A 20,264-nucleotide genomic window follows, 5' to 3' on the forward strand; every position below is an offset into this window, starting at 1 on the left:
AGTAAATGACTGTAATAAAGCCATTACTAGAGTGGCTAACTTTGAAAAAACAATGCAACTTTGACCGTATCATTATTACTACAATTGCAATTGTCATCAATCAAAACTTTGCTAGGAAGACACTGGTTTGCTTTTATCCAGTACCTATAGTCCGGACTTTTGCAATGGCTTGTTAAAATACTAATATAATAGTTGCCATTTTTGGATTAGATTTTTAGATATTGATTGGTTAAATTCTATGTCATGTAATAAACATAAACTGCTAAACAGACACATCTCATGTGGCCGATATCTCTGTTGCCCCAGAGCTGAATTTGAGCCATGCAGATATTTTGTACATATGAGTTTCTATCATATATTAAAGGGTTAGTTCACCCAAAAATTTAAATTCAGTCATTAATTACTAATACCCTCATTTTGTTCCAAGCCCGTAAGACCTTTGTTCATCTTCAGAAAACAAATAAAGATATTTTTAATTAGATCTGAGAGTTCTCTGACCTTGCATTGATAGCAACACAACTGAAATGTTCCCACCTCCAGGAATGTAGTAAGGACATTGAAACCATAATGTTATGAAGCTATGAAAATACTTTTTATGTGCAAAGAAAACTAAAATAACGACTAACAATTCTTCTCCTCCTCATCCTGTCTGCTGCAGCACACTGTCATTGTGGAGAGTATCACGATGCATGCGCTTGCTTTCGGTTCATGTAAACAACGCACTTTTAAATCAGACAGTTGACTTCTACTTAAGACAATTAGTCCAAACGCTTACAGTCAATAGTTATTTTACTTTGTAAAACTTTATGTAATGAATAAATATGAACCGGGTAGTTATCCACTTACAAACATTACCATTGGACCTATCCCGATACCAACACTTTTGGTCTTGGACACTGGAGAGTGTATTCATTCAACAGGAAGGAAGTGTGCAAGATTTTAACAAGCCTGAAAAAATGCCAAAGCTCTGTGACCCAGTGTTTAAGATACACTTAATCCATGCTATCTTTTACACCACTCTGGGATAGTACATTCATCATGTTCTGGTACTCATGTGGCCCAAAAATGCAAGATATTACGAAATTTTCAGTATCAGTTAAATTAATTAGATATTACATATAGTAGTAAATGTAAAGTGTTTCTCAGTGTATTTGGTGCAGAGATGTTTATTTTGTAATACATTCACAACTGGTTTTTATCATGTAGGGTTAGGGTTAAATTTGTTAAATTCATAAATTATGGCTTCTGTTACATAGAAACAAACTCCTACAGACATTTTTATTTAAAAATGCAATGCCAATACTGAATATTAAAGTGTAAATAATGCTCTGGATATAACACTACAGTTTTATCCTATTTGGCTAATCAATAAAGTTCTACACACACCTGTGGTCTTCATGCCCTTTTGAACACTTGGACCAGATACTGGAAATCACATCAAGTAGACAAGCAACAGGCACAGACCACAAGTGTAGCACATTTTCTACATTTTGAGTTTGAGCTTTTTCAGTATCTTAAAGCTTCAAATGGGTCTAAGGAACAGCAAGGCAGAAAAAGTATACAGCTAGTTCCGCATTATCTGTTTATTTATTTGTATGTTTTATTAATTTTATTATTATTATTATTTTAAATGTGTTACATATTGCAGTAGTAACTGCTGTAATTATATGTGTTGTAATTATTTATTTTTAGTATTTGTTGTGTGAGTGGTCAGTAAATAAATGTCTTCTTTACTGTGGTCAACTGGGGGAGCATTACGTTACGTATTTAATATTCATTGGCCAAGCCTTTGCCATAGTAGGTCTCGTCATTTCACTTCCTGTAAGTTCGGAGTGCTACTCCACCCCCTGAGCATAAGTTGTGTTGAAGATAATAATAGAAACAGGGCAGGGTCCAACAGACAAACGCGCTTCAGTCGAGTGCGATTTCGCAATTTAATGACATAAACACAATGACGTACACAGGAACGACAAGGACTGAGGAAACGCGTTTGATGTCTCTCTCCGGTGAAACGGCTTGACACGATACACGAGGAGTTTAGCGATCGACAGAACTGCGTTATGCGCTCATATAGATGAAGTTCTTCCGAAACGCTTGTGTTGCAGGACATCGATGCATTTTCGAGAGTGTAATATCGTTTCTTCGAGTCGTGACGAGCGTGTCCGTGATCAGTCCTTGATCTATGCAGATATTCAATTCTTGCCATTATTTCCCGTCCAGACCTATATATGCTGCTAAGAGGATTTTTACATTTTCATCTAAAAATAAAACGATAATCGCCTTTATCGTAGGTTGTCGCTGCTAATGACATCACGTCATGTATTTGTTCGTTAGGTGCCAGTAGTATAGCTGCCAGGAATGTGAAACTATGAAGTGTGCCGGTTGAGAAGCTGTACTCTCGGGGTTGAGGCTCTTTACCAAACTGATGAAAAAATGAATTCAGATCTGGAGGCCATTTCTCTTTCCGTTCCCTCTTTTGGCCAACCCCTAGACATGATGGCAGGGAGTAATGGAGAATCCAGTGGCCGTGTGAATCCTGGTGCTGGGGCCTTCTGGCAGGACCCCTCCAGCTGCAAGAGTGCCAACCCTGGGGTGATCAGTTTGCCCTCGGACAGTAGCACCTTGTTGACCACGGGTAAAAGTAAAAACCGGGCCGTACAAGTGGCCTACGTGAGGAACTCTGAGACGAGCCAGCCTCTCAGCACAGAGAACATGGCTTTACAGTGTCTGAAGGATGCTTGTGACATTATGGGGTTTAAACTAGATATAATCCCCTTTGGGAAGCTGGACTTTGGGGAAACATTGGTCCTTGATCACTTTTACAATGCAGGTAAGTCTACAGACAGACGTTTTGGGGAATGTCCTGCAAATAAATGTGAATGTAATTTGCTGTATGGGCACAAAAATATGCTATGAACAGTCTGTTGACCACCCAGATGCTCGGTAGACACGGTCTTTACTGTCTTTTAGGTGTGTTTGGTCTGCCTGGTTTCTTTCTGTTTGCTTTCTTAGCTTTCTACAAAAACATAGTTATCAGAATGAAGTGATGGCATCACTCTCCCACACGCTCACAACCCAAGGTGGAGTCTTCAATCTCATTTCCATTAGAAACGACTCGCATTTAAACTTGAATGGAAATGAAGTTATGTGCAATAGCTTGAAAATAAACTTAGACTAAGGCACAGTCTAATTTAAATATTTCACTATCACCATAGTCAGAGCTTCATGCATTTCCTTGCAAAGTGCAATCCTTTGCCCAAGTCATGCGGAACTAATGAAAGTAAAACTAATAAGACTGAACCTTTTTGTTTTACTTCATCCCAAAACACTTAATAACAACACAATTCCCTGACCTGAGCCTCGCAAAACTCTCCTCATCTATGAGATCACTGCATTCAGTGACAAAACGCTGAATTTAAAGTAGTTTGATTTAATCGTTTTGCAAATGTTGTAGGTATTTGCGGCTAGTTAGAAACCCTAAAAATAACCAAATAACACCCATTACTGTAGAATGAGTGGAATAATGGTATTGAGGTGAAATAAAGTGATTTAAAAATTGATGAAATTGATTAATCATTCATTAATCAGTAGTTAGTTTTAATGAGTATCCAATCACTCAATGTCGTCAAATATCAGTATTTGCACATGCTGACAGTTTTTGCCCTATAGTCTCTACTGTGCTTGTTACACCAGGGTTGGGCAACTTTGATAGTGATGAGGTCCAGAAATGTTCTCATTTATACCAAGAGGCCAGATTACTAATCTACATCTACGCATCTTTTACATCGTCTTACTCTGTTTCCTTTTTATTGAAGGAAATCAAAGTACAATTAATGTCATTTTTTTAAAGTATATTATTAACTATAAAACTTGTGCAGTTATGCTAATTAAGAAGGGAAACTTTGTTGTCAGTAGACAGAAATATTGTCTCAATGAGCCAATGTAAACATATCTATTGCAAACAAATGTGCAGAGTAGAGATCGACCGATATGGGTTTTTCTATAGCTGATGCAGATGCCGATGTTTAGAGGTCAGGGTCGGCCGATGTGTGCTGCTGATTTTTAGGGCCGATATCTTGAAATTTTCCCGTTCATTTGCATGCTAAAATGAAACACTAATAATAAGTGGATGCACAGCATTTCTTAACTTATCATCATTTATTGAGCACTGACTTGAACCATCTCTCGAATCTTAATTTTGTGCACTGCACGGTATTAAAATAAAAAATGTATCCAAAGTTAACCAAACAAATCAATAAGCTGACCAAGTATTAAATATATAAAACAGGTAATATATATATATATATATATATATATTACCTGTAAATAAATAAAAAAATAAATAATAAATAAATAAATAAATAAAAAATATTATAGTTTAACATTCAGATACATTGCGAATATGGAAACATTTGGATATGTGCAGAAAGAGACGTGAGCAATAACCTCCAAATACATCTAGTCAAACCCGCAACAGAGGATGCTCGGGATAGTTCATCCACAACTTTTTTCTTCTCCTGTTCATAAAGATCTGGCACAATCTTTTCACTCTAACCTCTTTCCTCATCATTATATCTGACAGGGAATCCAAAATGCGCGGGGCGTTCAAGCTCCTCCGTTCCTCCGCTCGCCATGACCACTGAGTGTGGACTGAACATGCGCAATTTTTTTTTTTCATAAATCAATCCACGTGTCATGTGTGTGCCGAACCGAAGATATTGATCCGAACGGATCACGGATCAATGATGATCCGTTGCACCACTACTATAGTGTGTCATTTGAAAACATTGCAGTTGCATTTTAAAATACAACAAGCAGCACCACGAAACCATTTAAAGAGGCGCATTCAGCGGTCTTCCTTGACGGGAAACAGTCAACAAAGTAAAATGATCTCCAACGTATGGCGCGCTCTCTTCATTTTATCAAATGATCATAATCACATATATTCATTTTACAGTCCTGCTGCTAGCATTTTATTCAGACTAAAACCCCTTTAATTCGGGTGAGAAAGCTTTTTTCCCAAGTGGCTTTTGCACATTATAATAATACCGCTGCAGACGCATTTTGCAGCATTAAGGTTATTAATTGATCGTTAATTTAAACGATGATCGATCATGGAAATTATCGAATATTGACATCTCTAAATACAAATGAGTTGGATGGAAAACTGGTTATTGTCTGCATCAAACCATGCTTCCGAACAAATGTGATTCACGGTTCTGGGCAGCTCCAGGACAGCTGTCTCTCCTCGCGTGCTGCTGTCTGTGAGCGGGACGGAGTAACGGAGCCCTCAATCACGCTGCAGTGTTTGTAAGAGCTGTCAACTTCTCCACCCCGTTTACAGAGTGAGATTATCTGACTACCTTATCTCTCAGGAATGTTGTTGAATCTTCCAAAAGTTTTGGCTTGTACCAATAATACGGGGCTGCCCGCCGACGTGCCTGACTTTAAATCGGCGCTACTAAACACGGATATCGGCCGATGCCGATATATTAAAAAATGACAAATATCGGTCCGATATATCGGTCGACCTCTAGTGCAGAGGTCTTTTTATAAAGTTGCCTTATAAAGGATATTTTAAATCAAATGTAAGACCTTTAAATACTTTTTTAAGAACTAAACTTCACATTTAAGTCTTCAAACAATTTTTAAGAAAAGGAATGAGGAAAAAGTATGAATTATTATATTAATTAAAAAATTATTATCAATAAGTTGTTAAATTACATATAGTGTCTTAATTGTTAACTTTAGATTTTTATAATGCACTAGCTTCTTGTTGAGCCACAGGTTCATATGTAAAAATATGCAGCAAAAATAGCAGATGTTCTTATTGAAAAAGCAAATTCGTTCTCTGCCAGCAGGTGTCACTTTCTGAACGGTAGAAATATAACAGTTTCCCTGGTAACCGCAGTACACAAAGCAGCAGAAATCACAGCCTTTCGAAGTTTAATCAACATATTAATCTATAGCAATTATTGTCTTTCTGTCCCCAAATTTAAGCCCATTTATAATGAAGACTTTGTGTACCACTGAACTGTTTTCATGGCCTTACATTTAAACAATTAAACTGAATCCCCTAAAAACAGGAACCCCCTAAGAACCCACAGTTCTGTGCAAACATTTCTGACATGCATTTTTCAAAAAGGTTTTGTTTCCTTTGCAGTTTACCTTTTTTTTATTTAAGGCTAGTTGTTTGTGAGCAGTGGTGTGATGGTGATTTAAATAAAAATACTGATTTCCAAACGATCCAAACACATGGGAATCCCCTTAAACTTGGTGAAAAGATAATCTGTTTACCATCTTGACTGGAAAATACTGTTTTTTTTATTTTGCTAATGTTATTAAATGTTTACTAATTCCTACCGCGCTGTAATTAATAGGTGAGCTGCTGGAAACTATCGTGACTTCTCCTGGTTGGAGACAATATTAACGTCATAAACTGAACGCAAACTTTACTTGACTTTTTATATATTTTAAAATTGATCGTCCGAGTCTAATATAATCTTTCTAGTTGCCCATTCCTGATGTACACTGTGTGACTATAAGACTTTTACTTCAGATTGTTCTTTTATGTATATGTATGTAGATTTATTAAGTATTACTTTTAAGATTAGGAATTTAACGTTTCATATCTAAAAGGCAGTATATCTTTTCTCTAATCCTTTTCTCCTAAATAGCCTATTTATTCTTGTGCTTTGGGTGAATTGTCATTTTGTGTGACCTAGTTTCTTTTGGACTTTATATCACAGACAGACTTTCAGATGGTTTTTTGTTTCTGCCTGGAGTTATGCTCACAGTATTGTTCTCCCTTCATCATTTGTGATAGGTTTTTGATGCGCGGTTTGATTTCGTTTCGCAATAGTTTTGTCCTAGTCAGTGTAGAATGCTTTTTCATTCATGTGGCCTTTAGGTTTAACAAAACTTGAGATGTGTTGCAATGAAAACAGTTGTTTCCTGTGTGGTAACAGCCATTTGAAAATGACTGCAATTTCTTACAGCATAATTTCTTCAGTTCAATGCAGAAAATAAATAAACATTCTGATTCTAATCATACAGGTGAGCTATAGGAAGGCCTTAACAATTTGCTGGAGTAATAACACTATAGGAACTATATAAAAGGTAGCTTAACAGGAACAACCTGTCAAACAGTCAAAGGGGAGTATGTCGGTAAACTAGTTATTAGAGATGTGTTATCGAGATGGATAGTAGCTGTAAAGAGATTTTGTTTCAGGTGTCCTTCTCATTTCTTGTAGAGAAGTAGCACATTCCCTGTACATTAGATGAGGCCCTACTAACTCATGCTGAATGGTTTTCAGTTCATATCTGAGAGCTGTACAGTGAGCTGAATGTTTTCATAGTAGTTTTTGTTAACATTTAATGTTTTAATAAAAATATCAGAAATATTCGGAACCAGACCAGTGCATAGATTTTAGACTAAATAACCAATGGTATGTGAGCATTGGTTGGAAAATAACACACCGAGCGCCAAATGCGGGTGATTTTCCAATGATGCATATTTGGAAAAGATATTACAAAAACAAACATGGATAGTAATGGTTCACTGGTATGTGGTTTCCAGTTATTAGGCTACAGGTTTGTATCAACCTGTGGGTGTGTAAATGATGACTAAATTTTTTTGTTGAACTATCCCTTTAAGTGAGACAGTCTAATGTGAACAAGCTTCTCTGCAAACGGCACGTTCATCATTAGTTACTGGACTGACGCATTGATAACTTTCCCGTTCAACCCTACATCTGGATAATCTTGTGTTCAAAGGGTGGATGTGAGCTCCAGATGTTTTAAACCGCACAGGTTTAGCGCATGCTATGGCCGCGCGAAAAGGCTTTAATGGTGCGCGTTCTGGGGAATCTGTTGCTAGGGAAACAGATGCCAAAATGCAATCAGGGAAAAAAGAACTTTTCTAATAATTCTTATGAAATTGATTTAATTATAATTGTGACAAGTATTATAAACAATATAACTCTAACTCTACAAGGTTTATTCTGAAATATTATACCATTGTGATAAAAAATTTAGACAGTAATTTCTTCGTTTTTGTCAGGAGGTATGCAAAATAAAAAATGGAGGCCATGCTATCACACAGTTCAACTATAAACACTCTCCAAACTACACACCAGCTTGTTCAAACCACTAACTTCCAGGTCAAATATTTCAGTCAAAAACATATTCTCTTTCAGTCTACAGCATAAACTGATTGGTGCCGATATACAGTGAAATGTTCATTACACTGTACACTTACAAAATAAGAGAAGAAGAGTAAAGAATGTCAACTTGATTTGCAACACAAAACAGGATACTGTCAGTTACATCACATTAGAAAATAAATTGCATTCAAATATTTTAAATGGCCTTATTTGCCATACCCATAGTAGTTTCTTAGTTTTCTGACATAAGATTTTATATTTCTCCTTGTTAGAAAATACAGTGCATGTAAGAATTTGGTGCTACAAATCAATTTGACATTTAAGCGGTTGAGGGTTTACAACATGCTACAGTATTTACAGTACATAGAATTGAAATGCTCTCTCATCTAAAGTATGGCTACTGCTGTAATTATACTGTATGTGCAAATACAGTAGTATAAAAACCTTGATGACCCTGTAGGCCAACTTCCTTCATGGTCGTTCCCTGCACAAGAAAATGTCTTTTTTGTTTTGAGATCTAAATGAATGATTTGGGAAATTGGGAAAAAATGAATCAGTCATAGTGTGTTAGCATTCAAGAAAAAACTGTAATATGCATTCATTGTGGGGGAAAGAAATCCCTCCTCTACACTTCTGTACACGGGAGAAGAACATGGATTATCATATGTTTACTTTCTGTAATTTTCTGTAAAGAGAAATATCATTTTTCTTATTTTCACCCAAAATAGGATGGAATGAGCATTTAAATCATGGCTTGAGTTCAGCTAATTAAAAGTTTTGCAATCTTGCTAATAAATACTCATTGCTTGTTTTTTTGTATTTTGGCTACATGGTAATTAGTCACGTATCAACATGATTAGAGGATCGCTGCTGTCTGTTAGCCGCCTAAATCTTATTTGCATTAAAATCAAGCATTTTTTAGCTTCCTGTCATTATAGAAATTTGCAAAGCTACAAATGTTCATACTCGACAGTCAGTCTTTAAAAACCTAAAATGTAAAATGGCTGCAGCATGTCCACTAGACCCCAATCAGAGGCATTTCTTTGCAGTAAATTCCTACTAGGACTTTCAAGAGGGTAATTGGCAGATATTCAAATAATAAACAGACTGCACAAAACTGTCTGTGCTTATAAGAAAGGGTCAAAAAACATACTGTGGCACAAAAAGTTGTGCATCTCAGTTGTTTGACAATTGTAAGCTTAACATTAAAATACTGAACTCACTAATCATTTGTTGGATGACTTCTAGCTCATCCCAGCCTCGCATGACATTTCCCATTGATGTGATTTGTGCACTTTGTGTGACTGAATAAATTAATGTCATTGCAGCAGCTGTACACATGCAGAACTGTGGCCCATTTATGTGGGAGAATTCAAATCTACATTTGCATGTGTGAAATCTGAAGCAGATTTCCTTTTGTGCATTGAAATGTTAGGTCTTGTATTCACAGAAATGAAATGATCATCGTTGTTACATTAACAGGTTCCAAACCTGTATGATTTTCTTTTCCCATGGACCATAACCTGAAATATTCAGTGCACCAGATGTTAGTGGAAGACAACCTTGAAAGCCTTTCCCTTTCATTGCACCTGTTTTCCATAAATTGCAATTGGATGATGGCTTAATGTTGTCTTACCTATGTTGTGTGGCACGGAAGAAAGTCATACAGGTTTTGAATGGCATGTGGGTGAGTAAATGATGACAGAAGTTTTCTTCATTCAAAATATGGAAGGATCCAAAACCAAACAAATACACAACCCATGGCCTGACAAAATCTTGTCAGTTTTTTTTGTTATACCGATGGCAGCATAAAATTCAATACATTTGCATCACTTTTACATAACCTGTATGATTATTTAAATGTTGTATTTAACAAATTAACTAATTTGCATCAAGGAGCCCTTGGAATATGAATCATTAGCATTACATTAGTTGACTACAAGCGGTGTTGTACACATCACCTTATTATGAAATGCAGCATTGAAAAACTGTTACTTCAGATAAAAACATTCATGATGATCGACATTGTCTGATAACCAACACATAGATTAACAGAAGCATCATCTTCACTTCAACCCTGTCAATGGATTGTAAACATTTATATTTAAAACAAATATATATATATATATATATTAAAGTATTTTAGTATATTTGGTTGATTTGTGATATGCTGTAAAACAGTGACATTATATCAGCCTTAGGCCACCCTGCTTTCTAAGTGTACACATTTGCATTGGCCACTGAAAAACCCACTTTGGTCAACCACTACTTCCAGTGGTACGACTCTGGTAATGTCTTTTTGAGAATTTGTGGCTGTCCAAAAAGTATTATCCATTATTTTAGAGGGTCGATTTTCAGATCAGGTTGTGGATATTTACGCTAATCAAAAACTTTCATCAGAGTTGTTCTAAAACCTTACACCAGAATGTGTTCTCGTTTTAGGACAACTTTGAGCTTTTTTGATCCACTTCAAATGTTGACTACTGTAACTAGACACTTGCTACTAAGGCTCTTATACTTCTCGATTCTGATTTATTGCTCGGATCGGTTTTTCCCCCTACACCAATAACATTATTATTATTATTTATTATTTTAATTTTGTTTGTTTTGGCCAGTATCAGATTCAAGTGTGCACTAGTCACGGTCCTGAACTGACTCGCTTACGCAAAAAGAAAAGCAAAGATAGCACAGATGTCACTGAAGTCAGTGTTTCTGATCATTTATAAGATGTTGTGACGTGGAATCCAGTGAATTTGTGCACAGGTGATAAGATAATAATATTTAATATTTAAAAAATCAAGTTTTGCTTGTCGTCTCAATAAAGCGTTACTGTCTAGAAGCTGTCATGACCAGGTTAAGAGCAGGTTAAGAGAGATTTTGTTTCCCCAGTAGATCCAAATTGTCTTCATGTCCTTTGTTTTGACTTCATTTTTTTCTCATGTATTTTTGTTATAACTATAAAGCATGGAGAATGAAGAAGTTCCAAGAAATCCTTGCACTGTCCTAATTTATTTGAACTAGAAGTCACTGGCTGTTCATACATTACACACGTCCTTCTGCTAAAGAATCTATGTTGCTTTGTTTGTTTTTCTCTATCTTTCGTTTCCTTTGGGTTAACTGTGACAACAGCTCCGGCACATATGCATGCAAACAGAGGAACTGACTTCCTGCTGATATTTAAATGTGGCGTGTAGGGTGTTGAACTCAGCTTTAGGGACAGGCCTGATATAAATGAGCCCCCACACTGTCTGTCTGTCAGGTCTGGGTAAAAGTGTTTCAGAATATGTGAGCTCTCTCTGTCTCTGTTCACAGATATTGCAGTGGTTGAAATGACGGATGCATTTCGGCAGCCCTCTCTCTTCTATCACTTGGGTGTGAGAGAGAGTTTCAGCATGGCCAACAACATCATTCTTTATTGTGATCTCAACTCAGACTCGCTGCACTCTCTCCAGGTCAGAAATTCTTTTGTCTCTGTGTCACTCGAGTCAAGAATCAAATTAGTAGGGTTGAAAAAAGGTGAACATTTTCCAGTAAATACCGGAAACATTTTGGAAAGTTTCTAGGATTTTTTTTTGCAATATTCCAGGGATTTTTGGAAAGTTTCCAGAAATGTTCCACCCCTTTGCAATCCAACAAATGAGTCTAATTTAAACTGAAAGGGTAATTTTGTTCAGCATCTTACTTTTCATAATGTTCCAGTCTGAGGTTTAGATAAAACTATTGAAAACTATAAAACTCAGAGAAAAATATTACAGGCCAAAAATATTGCCTCTATATCCACCCCCCCCCCCACCCATATCATACAATATCAAAATTTGTCTCTGTATTAATTTACCAAAAATGGTTGATATTAATCAAAGAATGTCCATTATGTGGATATGTGTAGTAAAAGATAAAAAGATTGTTGGCAGCCATTATAAACAAACGTAATGCATCCAGGCTGTTAAATATTTAGAAAAAAACTAAAATATTTTATAGGATGTGGATGAAGGTCCATATCTTGCTTCTCAAAATCAATGTAAGCATGTGCATCATGGTGTGTTGCAAACATTTAGTGTAAAATACATGTACTTTGGGCTAGTTGGAGGAACGCTCTGTGTTGTAAGCAAAATGGTGCTCACAAATTTATTGGATGGACTCAAATTATTAATACAACCCACATTATTTGCAGTGCAGCACTTCCAACAGTTTCATCACAATGATAAACTGGAGGTTTTTATTACCACAGTGAATTGTAGGCAGGCATTATTGTCATGGAGATCCTCCTGGCAAGGTCACACAACCATTATTACTTTACATTACTAAATGGAATTATGCCAGGTGAGTGGGGAGTAAATTGCATAATATGAGATATATTTAGATTAGCTCTTTAAGGCAGTGATTTTATTACTAGGCAGAATTCAGTGGAGGATGGTCCTTGTAAACACATGCACACAGATGTTCAGAAGGAAGTGCATTGCATGGGAATTGCAGTTTCAGGAAACACTCTACAATATGCATCGATAAGGTTTTTACCTGTAGCATGCTACATTGTTGAAGAATCATGGTGTTATTACAGTGAATGTTTAATTCACCATGTCCAGTTTATCATAACTGGAATTAAGAATTGCAGAACAGGCATTCATTTGAACACATCAGTGTTTACACTTGTTTTTCTCTGCAAATTATACTGGTTTAGGAGATTTTTTTTTTTAAATCAAACATGATACTGTGCTTTAAAAGTTCAAAGAAACATCCCCACAAGGTATTGACAGTATTAGTGATCACTTTTGATTTATTGTTGTAAATGGAACTGGATGGCCAAGTTGAGCAAAGGGCATGCTCAACAGAAACAGAATATACCTCAGACCTAGTTAAACCAGTATAGTGTTCCGAACATGGTCTCACACACACACACACACACACACACACACACACACACACACACACACACACACACACACACACACAGAATGTTCTGTTGGATGTTATTGATAGATTTCAGTCCTGGTCGTTAATACCACCAATTCATTTGTGTCTGCTGTTTGTCTCATACAGGAGGTGATATGTCAGAAGAATATGGTAAGTCTTAATCTTTACTTCCTCTCTGCCGCATGTTCATTTGCTATCATTTTCAAACAGAAAGAAGGAAGTCTTTGTTTGCCTCCTTTCTTAAAGGCATAGTTCACCCAAAAATGAAAATTTTGATGTTTATCTGCTTACCCCAGGGCATCCAAGATGATTTTGTTTCTTCAGTAGAAAACAAACTGGGATATTGGTTTTGAGTCTAGATTTAAATGTGACTAGTGTTTTAGCACATCTGATCTCTTCTGGAAGCTGATTCCAGCTGCGGGCGGCATAGTAACTAACGGAGGACTCCCCTTGTTTAACCCTTGGTATTTCTAACTGACTCGATCCTAATGATCTGAGTGGTCTGTATTTCGGTCCTAGGTCATAGAGTGATTTATAAACGAGTAAAAGTACTTTAAAATCAATCCTAAATGTAACTAGGAGCCAGTGTAAGGACCTGAGGACTGGTGTGATATGCTCAGATTTTCTGGTTCTAGTCAGAATCCTGGCAGCAGCGTTCTGGATGAGCTGCAGCTGTCTAATGGTCATTTTGGGAAGGCCGGTGAGGAGCCCATTACAATAGTCCACCCTGCTGATGATAAAGGCATGAACAAGTTTCTCCAAGTCTTGGCTGGAAACAAAACATCTAATTCTTGCAATGTTTTTTAAATGATAGTATGCTGATTTAGTTACTGCTTTGAAATGACTACTGAAACTAAGGTCTGTGTCCAGAATCACACCAAGATTCCTGACTTGATTTTTAGTTGTTTGACCCCTAGAGTCAAGGTATGCATTCACCTTGAAAACTTCATCTTCGTTTCCAAATGCAATAACCTCAGTTTTTTCCTTGTTTAACTGAAGAAAGTTCTGGCACATCCAACTATTAATTTCACCAATAGATTGGCAGAGGGAGTCAATGGGGCTGTAGTCATTTGGAGATAAAGCTAGGTAAATCTGGGTATCATCAGCATAGCTGTGATAGGCAATTTGGTTCTTTCTCATTATTTGACTTAGTGGAAGCATATTCAGGCTAAACAAGAGCGGTGCAAGAATTGACCCTTGTGGGACTCCGCATGTCATGGACGTCCACTTCTAAGTATGACCTGAACCATTTGAGTACCATCCCAGAAAGCCCGACCCAGTTTTCCAGTCTCTCTAGTAGTATGTTATGATACGACAGTGTCAGACGCTGCACTGAGATCTAGCAATACCAGCACTGATATTTGAGTTTAAGTATTTGTTCAGCTGATTAAAGACTACTTTTTCTATAATTTTGCCTATAAAAGGAAGATTATATATTGGTCTATAATTGCTCAAAATGGTGTTATCAAGATTGCTTTTTTTTCAGGAGGGGCTTAACAACAGCAGTTTTTAGGGAGTTTGGCAATGTCCCAGAAAGAAGTGAGACATTCACCACTTCTAAGAGATCTGCTTCTAAATAGTTAAGCACACTTTTGAAAAAAGATGTGGGAAGTGTGTCAAGATAGCAGGTTGAAGATTTTAGGTGCTGCACTATTTCTTCCAAAATTTTGCTATCAATTGTTTCAAAAGAAGACATAGTATCTTTTTGATATTGTGGCCAAATCTGTCTGACCTCTGCATTGCTTGAGGATGTGCTAATCGCCTTCCTGATATTGATGATCTTCTCAGAAAAGAAGGATGCAAACTCATTGCATTTGCTGTCTGAGAGCATTTCACTGGGAACCTGAGTTGGGGGGTTTGTCAGTCTCTCAACAGTGGCAAAAAGAGTACGAGTGTTGTTTAAGTTACTGTTTATAAGGTTTGAGAAGAAATTCTGTCTAGCTGTGGCTAGTTTCACATTAAAAGCATGAAGGCTGTCTTTATAGATGCTATAGTGAATTTCAAGTTTTTTCTTCCGCCACATCCACTCGGCATTTCTGCATTGTCTTTTCATGGTCTGAACTGCTGTTGATCTTCTCTAAACTGATTTCTGTCTGTTTGTTTTCTTACTGACTATTTTTGGATCAATATCATCAATAACATTCTTAACTTTTGAGTTGAAGGAATCAAGGAAAAGATCAACGGAGTCTGCCGAACTGCTTGGTGTTAAAGATATTGCCTCCATAAATAGTACACTTGTGTTCTCGTTAATGCATCTCCTTCTGACAGAGACAGATCTAGATTCAGTGGTAGCAGAGATCAAAATATCAAAGAAAATACCGAAGTGATCAGATAGTGCTACGTCCTTAATAACAATGGATGAAATGTTTAGACCCCTACTGATGATTAAGTCTAGAGTGTGTCCACCTTTGTGTGTGGGTCCATGCACATGCTGAATCAGGTCAAAGGTGTTTAGAACCGTTATCATTTCTTTTGTAGTTTTGTTTTCTGCATTATCTATGTGAATTTTAAAATCCCCTGCAATAGCAAAACAGTCAAACTCTGAGGAAATCATTGATAACATTTCTGTGATCTCTTCAACAAAGGCTGGAGAGTATTTTGGAGGCCTGAAAATAATGATAAACTAGATTAAGTAGAGCAGCTACACCTCCACCTCTCCTAACAGTCCTGCAGACACTCATGTAAGTGAAGTTAGGAGGGGCTGCTTCATTGAGGACTGTTGCGTTGCAGCTGTCTTCTAGCCATGTTTCGTTTAGAAAAATAAAATCCAGATTGTTTGTGGTTATAAAGTCATTGATTAGAAATAATAATTTTTTTGTGAGCAAATGTTTGAAGATGCTAACTTGATGGCTGTGCTTTGTGTCTTTACATCAATTTTAGTTTGATGCATAATAAGCCGCAGATTAGATGAGTTTGCCCTTCGGCTTGAGAAGGCCTTAGACTTTCTATCACGTGATAAAACTGAAATAGAGAAAGCTACAGGCACACTGGGTTCCCGCTTGTTCTGTAAACATTTGTGAATGTTGCTGCTATTATAGCGGGGACCTGACACATATCACTGAGAGCTGCTATCAGTAGTTTTTGGTTCACCTTCAGCAGATAGAGGGTTTGGGCCCTGGCGTTGTGGCAGTGGTCGGAGAGCTCTCACAGGAGCAGGGCCCACAGGCTTTGGTGGTTGGGGGGCCCGCCGTTTTTTTGTTGATATCTGCGGGCTTGCAATGAATGAGTGTGAGAGTTTAGTCCCAGCATTAGAGCTGTAATCGGGCCATAAAAGTCAGGCCCGACAGGTTTCGGCCCAAGCCCGACAAGTACATTTTGATTGACAGCTTTTTAAAAGCCCAAACACATTTACAGCCTGACATTATTCAAATGTGCGCACACACACAGCTCTTTTGCCTTTTTGTCAAGAATGAGTCATTTATACGTGTTTTAACAATGTATTCGTGACTAACGTAGACTATAGGCCACTTGGAAATTGGAATAAAGAAATAAAATAAGTCCTGTAACATCGTAACATCTTAGCACAGACATAGGCTCATTTAGCCTATAAATAGACCAACGCACCAATAAAAACGAGTCTTTTTAACAAATTTAAATAAGATAAATGTTTAATTAAGATGGGTATGTGGCAATAACGAAATTAAGATAAAGGCTCCGCTGGATTTGCTTCGCCACTATCAGCTGACATTTAATAAAAGAATGCCAACATTATCCTATGCACTCTGTCTACAGTATGCATTTAAGACTCAATGAATATTTAGTTATCATTTGAAAAACCTTTACTCACAAAGATTAGGCTAAGCCTACATGTTTTTGTGGAGGAAAATGATTGAATCCACTGTAGATGGCTTCAGCGCGTTCCTGCGCTCACTGACGGTGCCTCATTATTCACTCAATATTCTCATTATAAACATGGTCAAAACTTTTCACACCTCAGACTTTGCTTTAGTTGCTGGTGCAACCAAAACGTAATCACCAGAGGCAAGCCTCTGCTACACCAACTCAGCACCCATTTTCGCATCTTTCTCGCGCTAATCGAAACACATCACATGACCGCTCATTTACCTCCGGAGCACAAGCTCGAGCCCGGCCCGAGTCCGCGTAAAATTATATAAATTAAGCCCGAACCCAACCGAACCCGTCGGGTCGCATTGGGTCCCGTGGGGTTCAGGTAAAGATCTTCAGCTCTACCCAGCATACACCAATTCCAAGTGGAGATGCTGGAGAGAGGGATAATGTGTCCGGTGAGCGGGGCTTTGCCTCTGGTGTTTCCAGTGACTGTGATATGATGATACATTGATGTCTAACGATACAAAAGGATCGGTCTGTGAAGGAAAATTGTTTATATTGTTTTTATTTTACCTCTGATGCACTGAAATGCCTCAACTGTCTGAACTGTATGAGCGCCTCCTCAAAACACAGCTTGCTGGTGAGGCGTCTTCTCGCTTTATGGCGGATCACAGACTTATAAGTGCATTACTGCCACCTTTCTCTCAAATGGACTATTGACAGTCTATCTACAATCTCAATTAGGAGTGTCAATGGTCTAACAAGTTTGGACATTATGTGAATTAGAGGTAAAAAATAAAATAAAATAAAAAACCTTAAAAAATATCTCAGTTTGTGTTCTACTGAAGAAACACGGTCACCTACATCTTGGATGCCCTGGGGTAAGCAGAAAAACATCAAATTTTCATTTTTGGCTGAACTAACCTGAAAATTTGAAAATTATTGAAAATTATTTTTATGTTTGGTTGTATCATGTTGTAGGAGATAAGCAATTTGACAGACATTATTAGAGTTTGAGACTTTTGCAACAAGCTTTGTTGTAGGATTTCATAATTGGGTACCAAAAACTGTTTTAGCCAACAAAATAATTAGGGGCAGGATAACTCGTAGAGGTTTATGACTTAACTACAGGAGATTTGTCAGATATGAAATACAATGATGTACTGTAGGTGGCCAAGAAAACACATCAAACTGCCAAATGACTCTAAATCATGTGTTTATTTATTTTTTTCTCCTGCTGTCCACAACCCATTTTTGGGGCATGATATACCTGCTTATTATTAATTTATTCTTTAGCGTTTGCTCATCTTCTGGACATATTTCCTATTTGCTCTTTTTCCAGACATGTGCCGCTAACTACACGTTCATCCCATACATGGTGACGCCTCAGAATAAGGTGTATTGCTGTGAGGGCAGTCTGATGAAGGGTCTGAGTGAACTGATGCAGCCCAGCTTTGAGGCCCTGCTGGGGCCCATCTGTATGCCACTGCTGGACAGACTCACTCAACTGCTCACCAGCTGCAAGACCAACACCTGGTGGGAACTCACTACCTCCTTTATCTCCTCACTTCTCATTTTCATCTCACAGCTCACTAAAAGCCATTTAGAGCAGTAATACAACAGCCATAAACAGAATGACACATGATATGGTTTCAAATTTTGGTCTTATCACCCACGCTTATGTATTATTTGTTTATTGTTTTTCACATTGTTTCAGTTCCAGTACATGCATACATACATATATATACGTATGTATATATACATATATATATATATATATATATTAGTGCTGTCAATCGATTAAAAACTTTAACTAGATTAATCACACATTTTTTCTGTGATTAATCGCAATAAAAAAAGAAATGTTTTTGTACGTTTTTAATATATTTTTTTATGTAATAATTTCACAGTTAAATTTAAATGCTTGTTTAAATGACATCTTTTTATGAATGAAGGCCAGTATTACTGATATTAATACAGCTACTGATTTTTTTTTTTTTTTACATTTATTATTAGGCTTCAAAAATATAACAGTTTTTAATTTAAGTAAACTTAAAACAATGCTAACATAAACCCATAATAAATGTCATGTTTACTCCTGCCCTTCCTGTCTTAACAGTTAGGAAATATACAGAAATTTAATGAAGTTATCAAAGTTATATGCAGTCTGCACTGCATAAACTATAAATTAAATAGTTAATCCTTTTTAAAGCTACAAAAGTTATTTAGTCAAGAGCAGCGAGTCATTTTCTCTGTTCCCTTTGTTCTTTACCTTTACTGACAGGAAGCTTTATTGGCTGCTGTCCCTTTAAGAGCAGACAGACACGCGGATCTCACCGTTTATATACTGTCTATGGATCTCGCCTCATTCTCTCACAACTCTTTTTGTTCATTTTAGACTTTATATAAATCATTTAAGATTGCTCTTATGAGGATAATCGACAAAACTGGCACTTTGAGATGTTTATTGTTAGTTCAAGCGCTTAAGAGAACTGGATTCTGGCGCCCTGTCTATGCATTGTGTGTGTGTGTGTGTGTGTGTGTGTGTGTGTGTGTGTGTGTACGTGTGTGTGTGTACGTGTGTACGTGTGTATGTGTCACATAAGGGCATTCACAGACAGCGCATTCTCTTTTGTCTTGCCGCGCTTGAAATGTTTAAAAGCATTTAAATGAATAAGAGCGTGATCATATAATGTAAAGCTAGCCAACGGATGGCAGAAAATACGGATGCTGCGTTAATTGCGTTAAATATTTTGACACGTTAAACCAGACAAAAATTAATCGCATGCGTTAACGCGTTAACGTTGACAGCACTAATATATATATATATATAATATCATACATTCTGGTGATGATATCAACAATCAACCAGTTGAAATTTGCTATATTGTAAATATTATTATCAGGTAAAAGTTGCATAATAGTTTTCAAGTGAAGTTAGTCAATTATTTCTGCAGCTCTAAAAGTATAACTCAACCTTTTCCTGGACCGTGCCCAGCCGGTGGAATGACCTCCCAATCTTAATCCAAACAGCCGAGTCTTTACCCATTTTCAAAAAACATCTAAAGACTCATTTTTTTCAACAGCACTTGACTAACTTATACTAGCACTAACCTTTCCTTGTCTATTCTAAAAAAAAAAACATAGCTATGGGTTCTGAACTGAGACTTGTAGGGCTGTCACTTTTGAGAAAAATCAAATTCGCAAGGATATCGACTATCATGCAATGTATTCGAATATATTCAAATATCTACCCCCCACTCCCCGCGGATAAAAAAACCCACCGTAGCCTAATGGAGATTCAATCACAAATGTATTAACAGTGAGTCATAAACAGGACTGTCTGGATTATTATTTTTTTACTTAATGTTTGAAACAGCAGGTTATCAACTTGTATGA

General features: G+C 37.0%; 1 protein-coding gene across 1 annotated transcript in view; it reads left to right on the top strand.

Moving 5' to 3' along the window:
* The first annotated feature begins 1,843 nt into the window (after positions 1–1,843).
* Positions 1,844–20,264, top strand: part of LOC132107130 (mitogen-activated protein kinase kinase kinase 5-like) — a 43,202-nt gene continuing 24,781 nt past the window's right edge. Inside the window, exons 1-4 of the mRNA XM_059513338.1 lie at positions 1,844–2,830; positions 11,478–11,617; positions 13,203–13,226; positions 18,208–18,401. Coding sequence (XP_059369321.1) covers positions 2,434–2,830; positions 11,478–11,617; positions 13,203–13,226; positions 18,208–18,401 — 755 coding nt within the window. The 5' untranslated portion in view covers positions 1,844–2,433. The remainder of the gene's footprint in view (positions 2,831–11,477; positions 11,618–13,202; positions 13,227–18,207; positions 18,402–20,264) is intronic.

This window comes from Carassius carassius, chromosome 27 (assembly GCF_963082965.1).
Source record: "Carassius carassius chromosome 27, fCarCar2.1, whole genome shotgun sequence".
In the NCBI taxonomy this organism is placed as follows: Eukaryota; Metazoa; Chordata; class Actinopteri; order Cypriniformes; family Cyprinidae; genus Carassius; species Carassius carassius.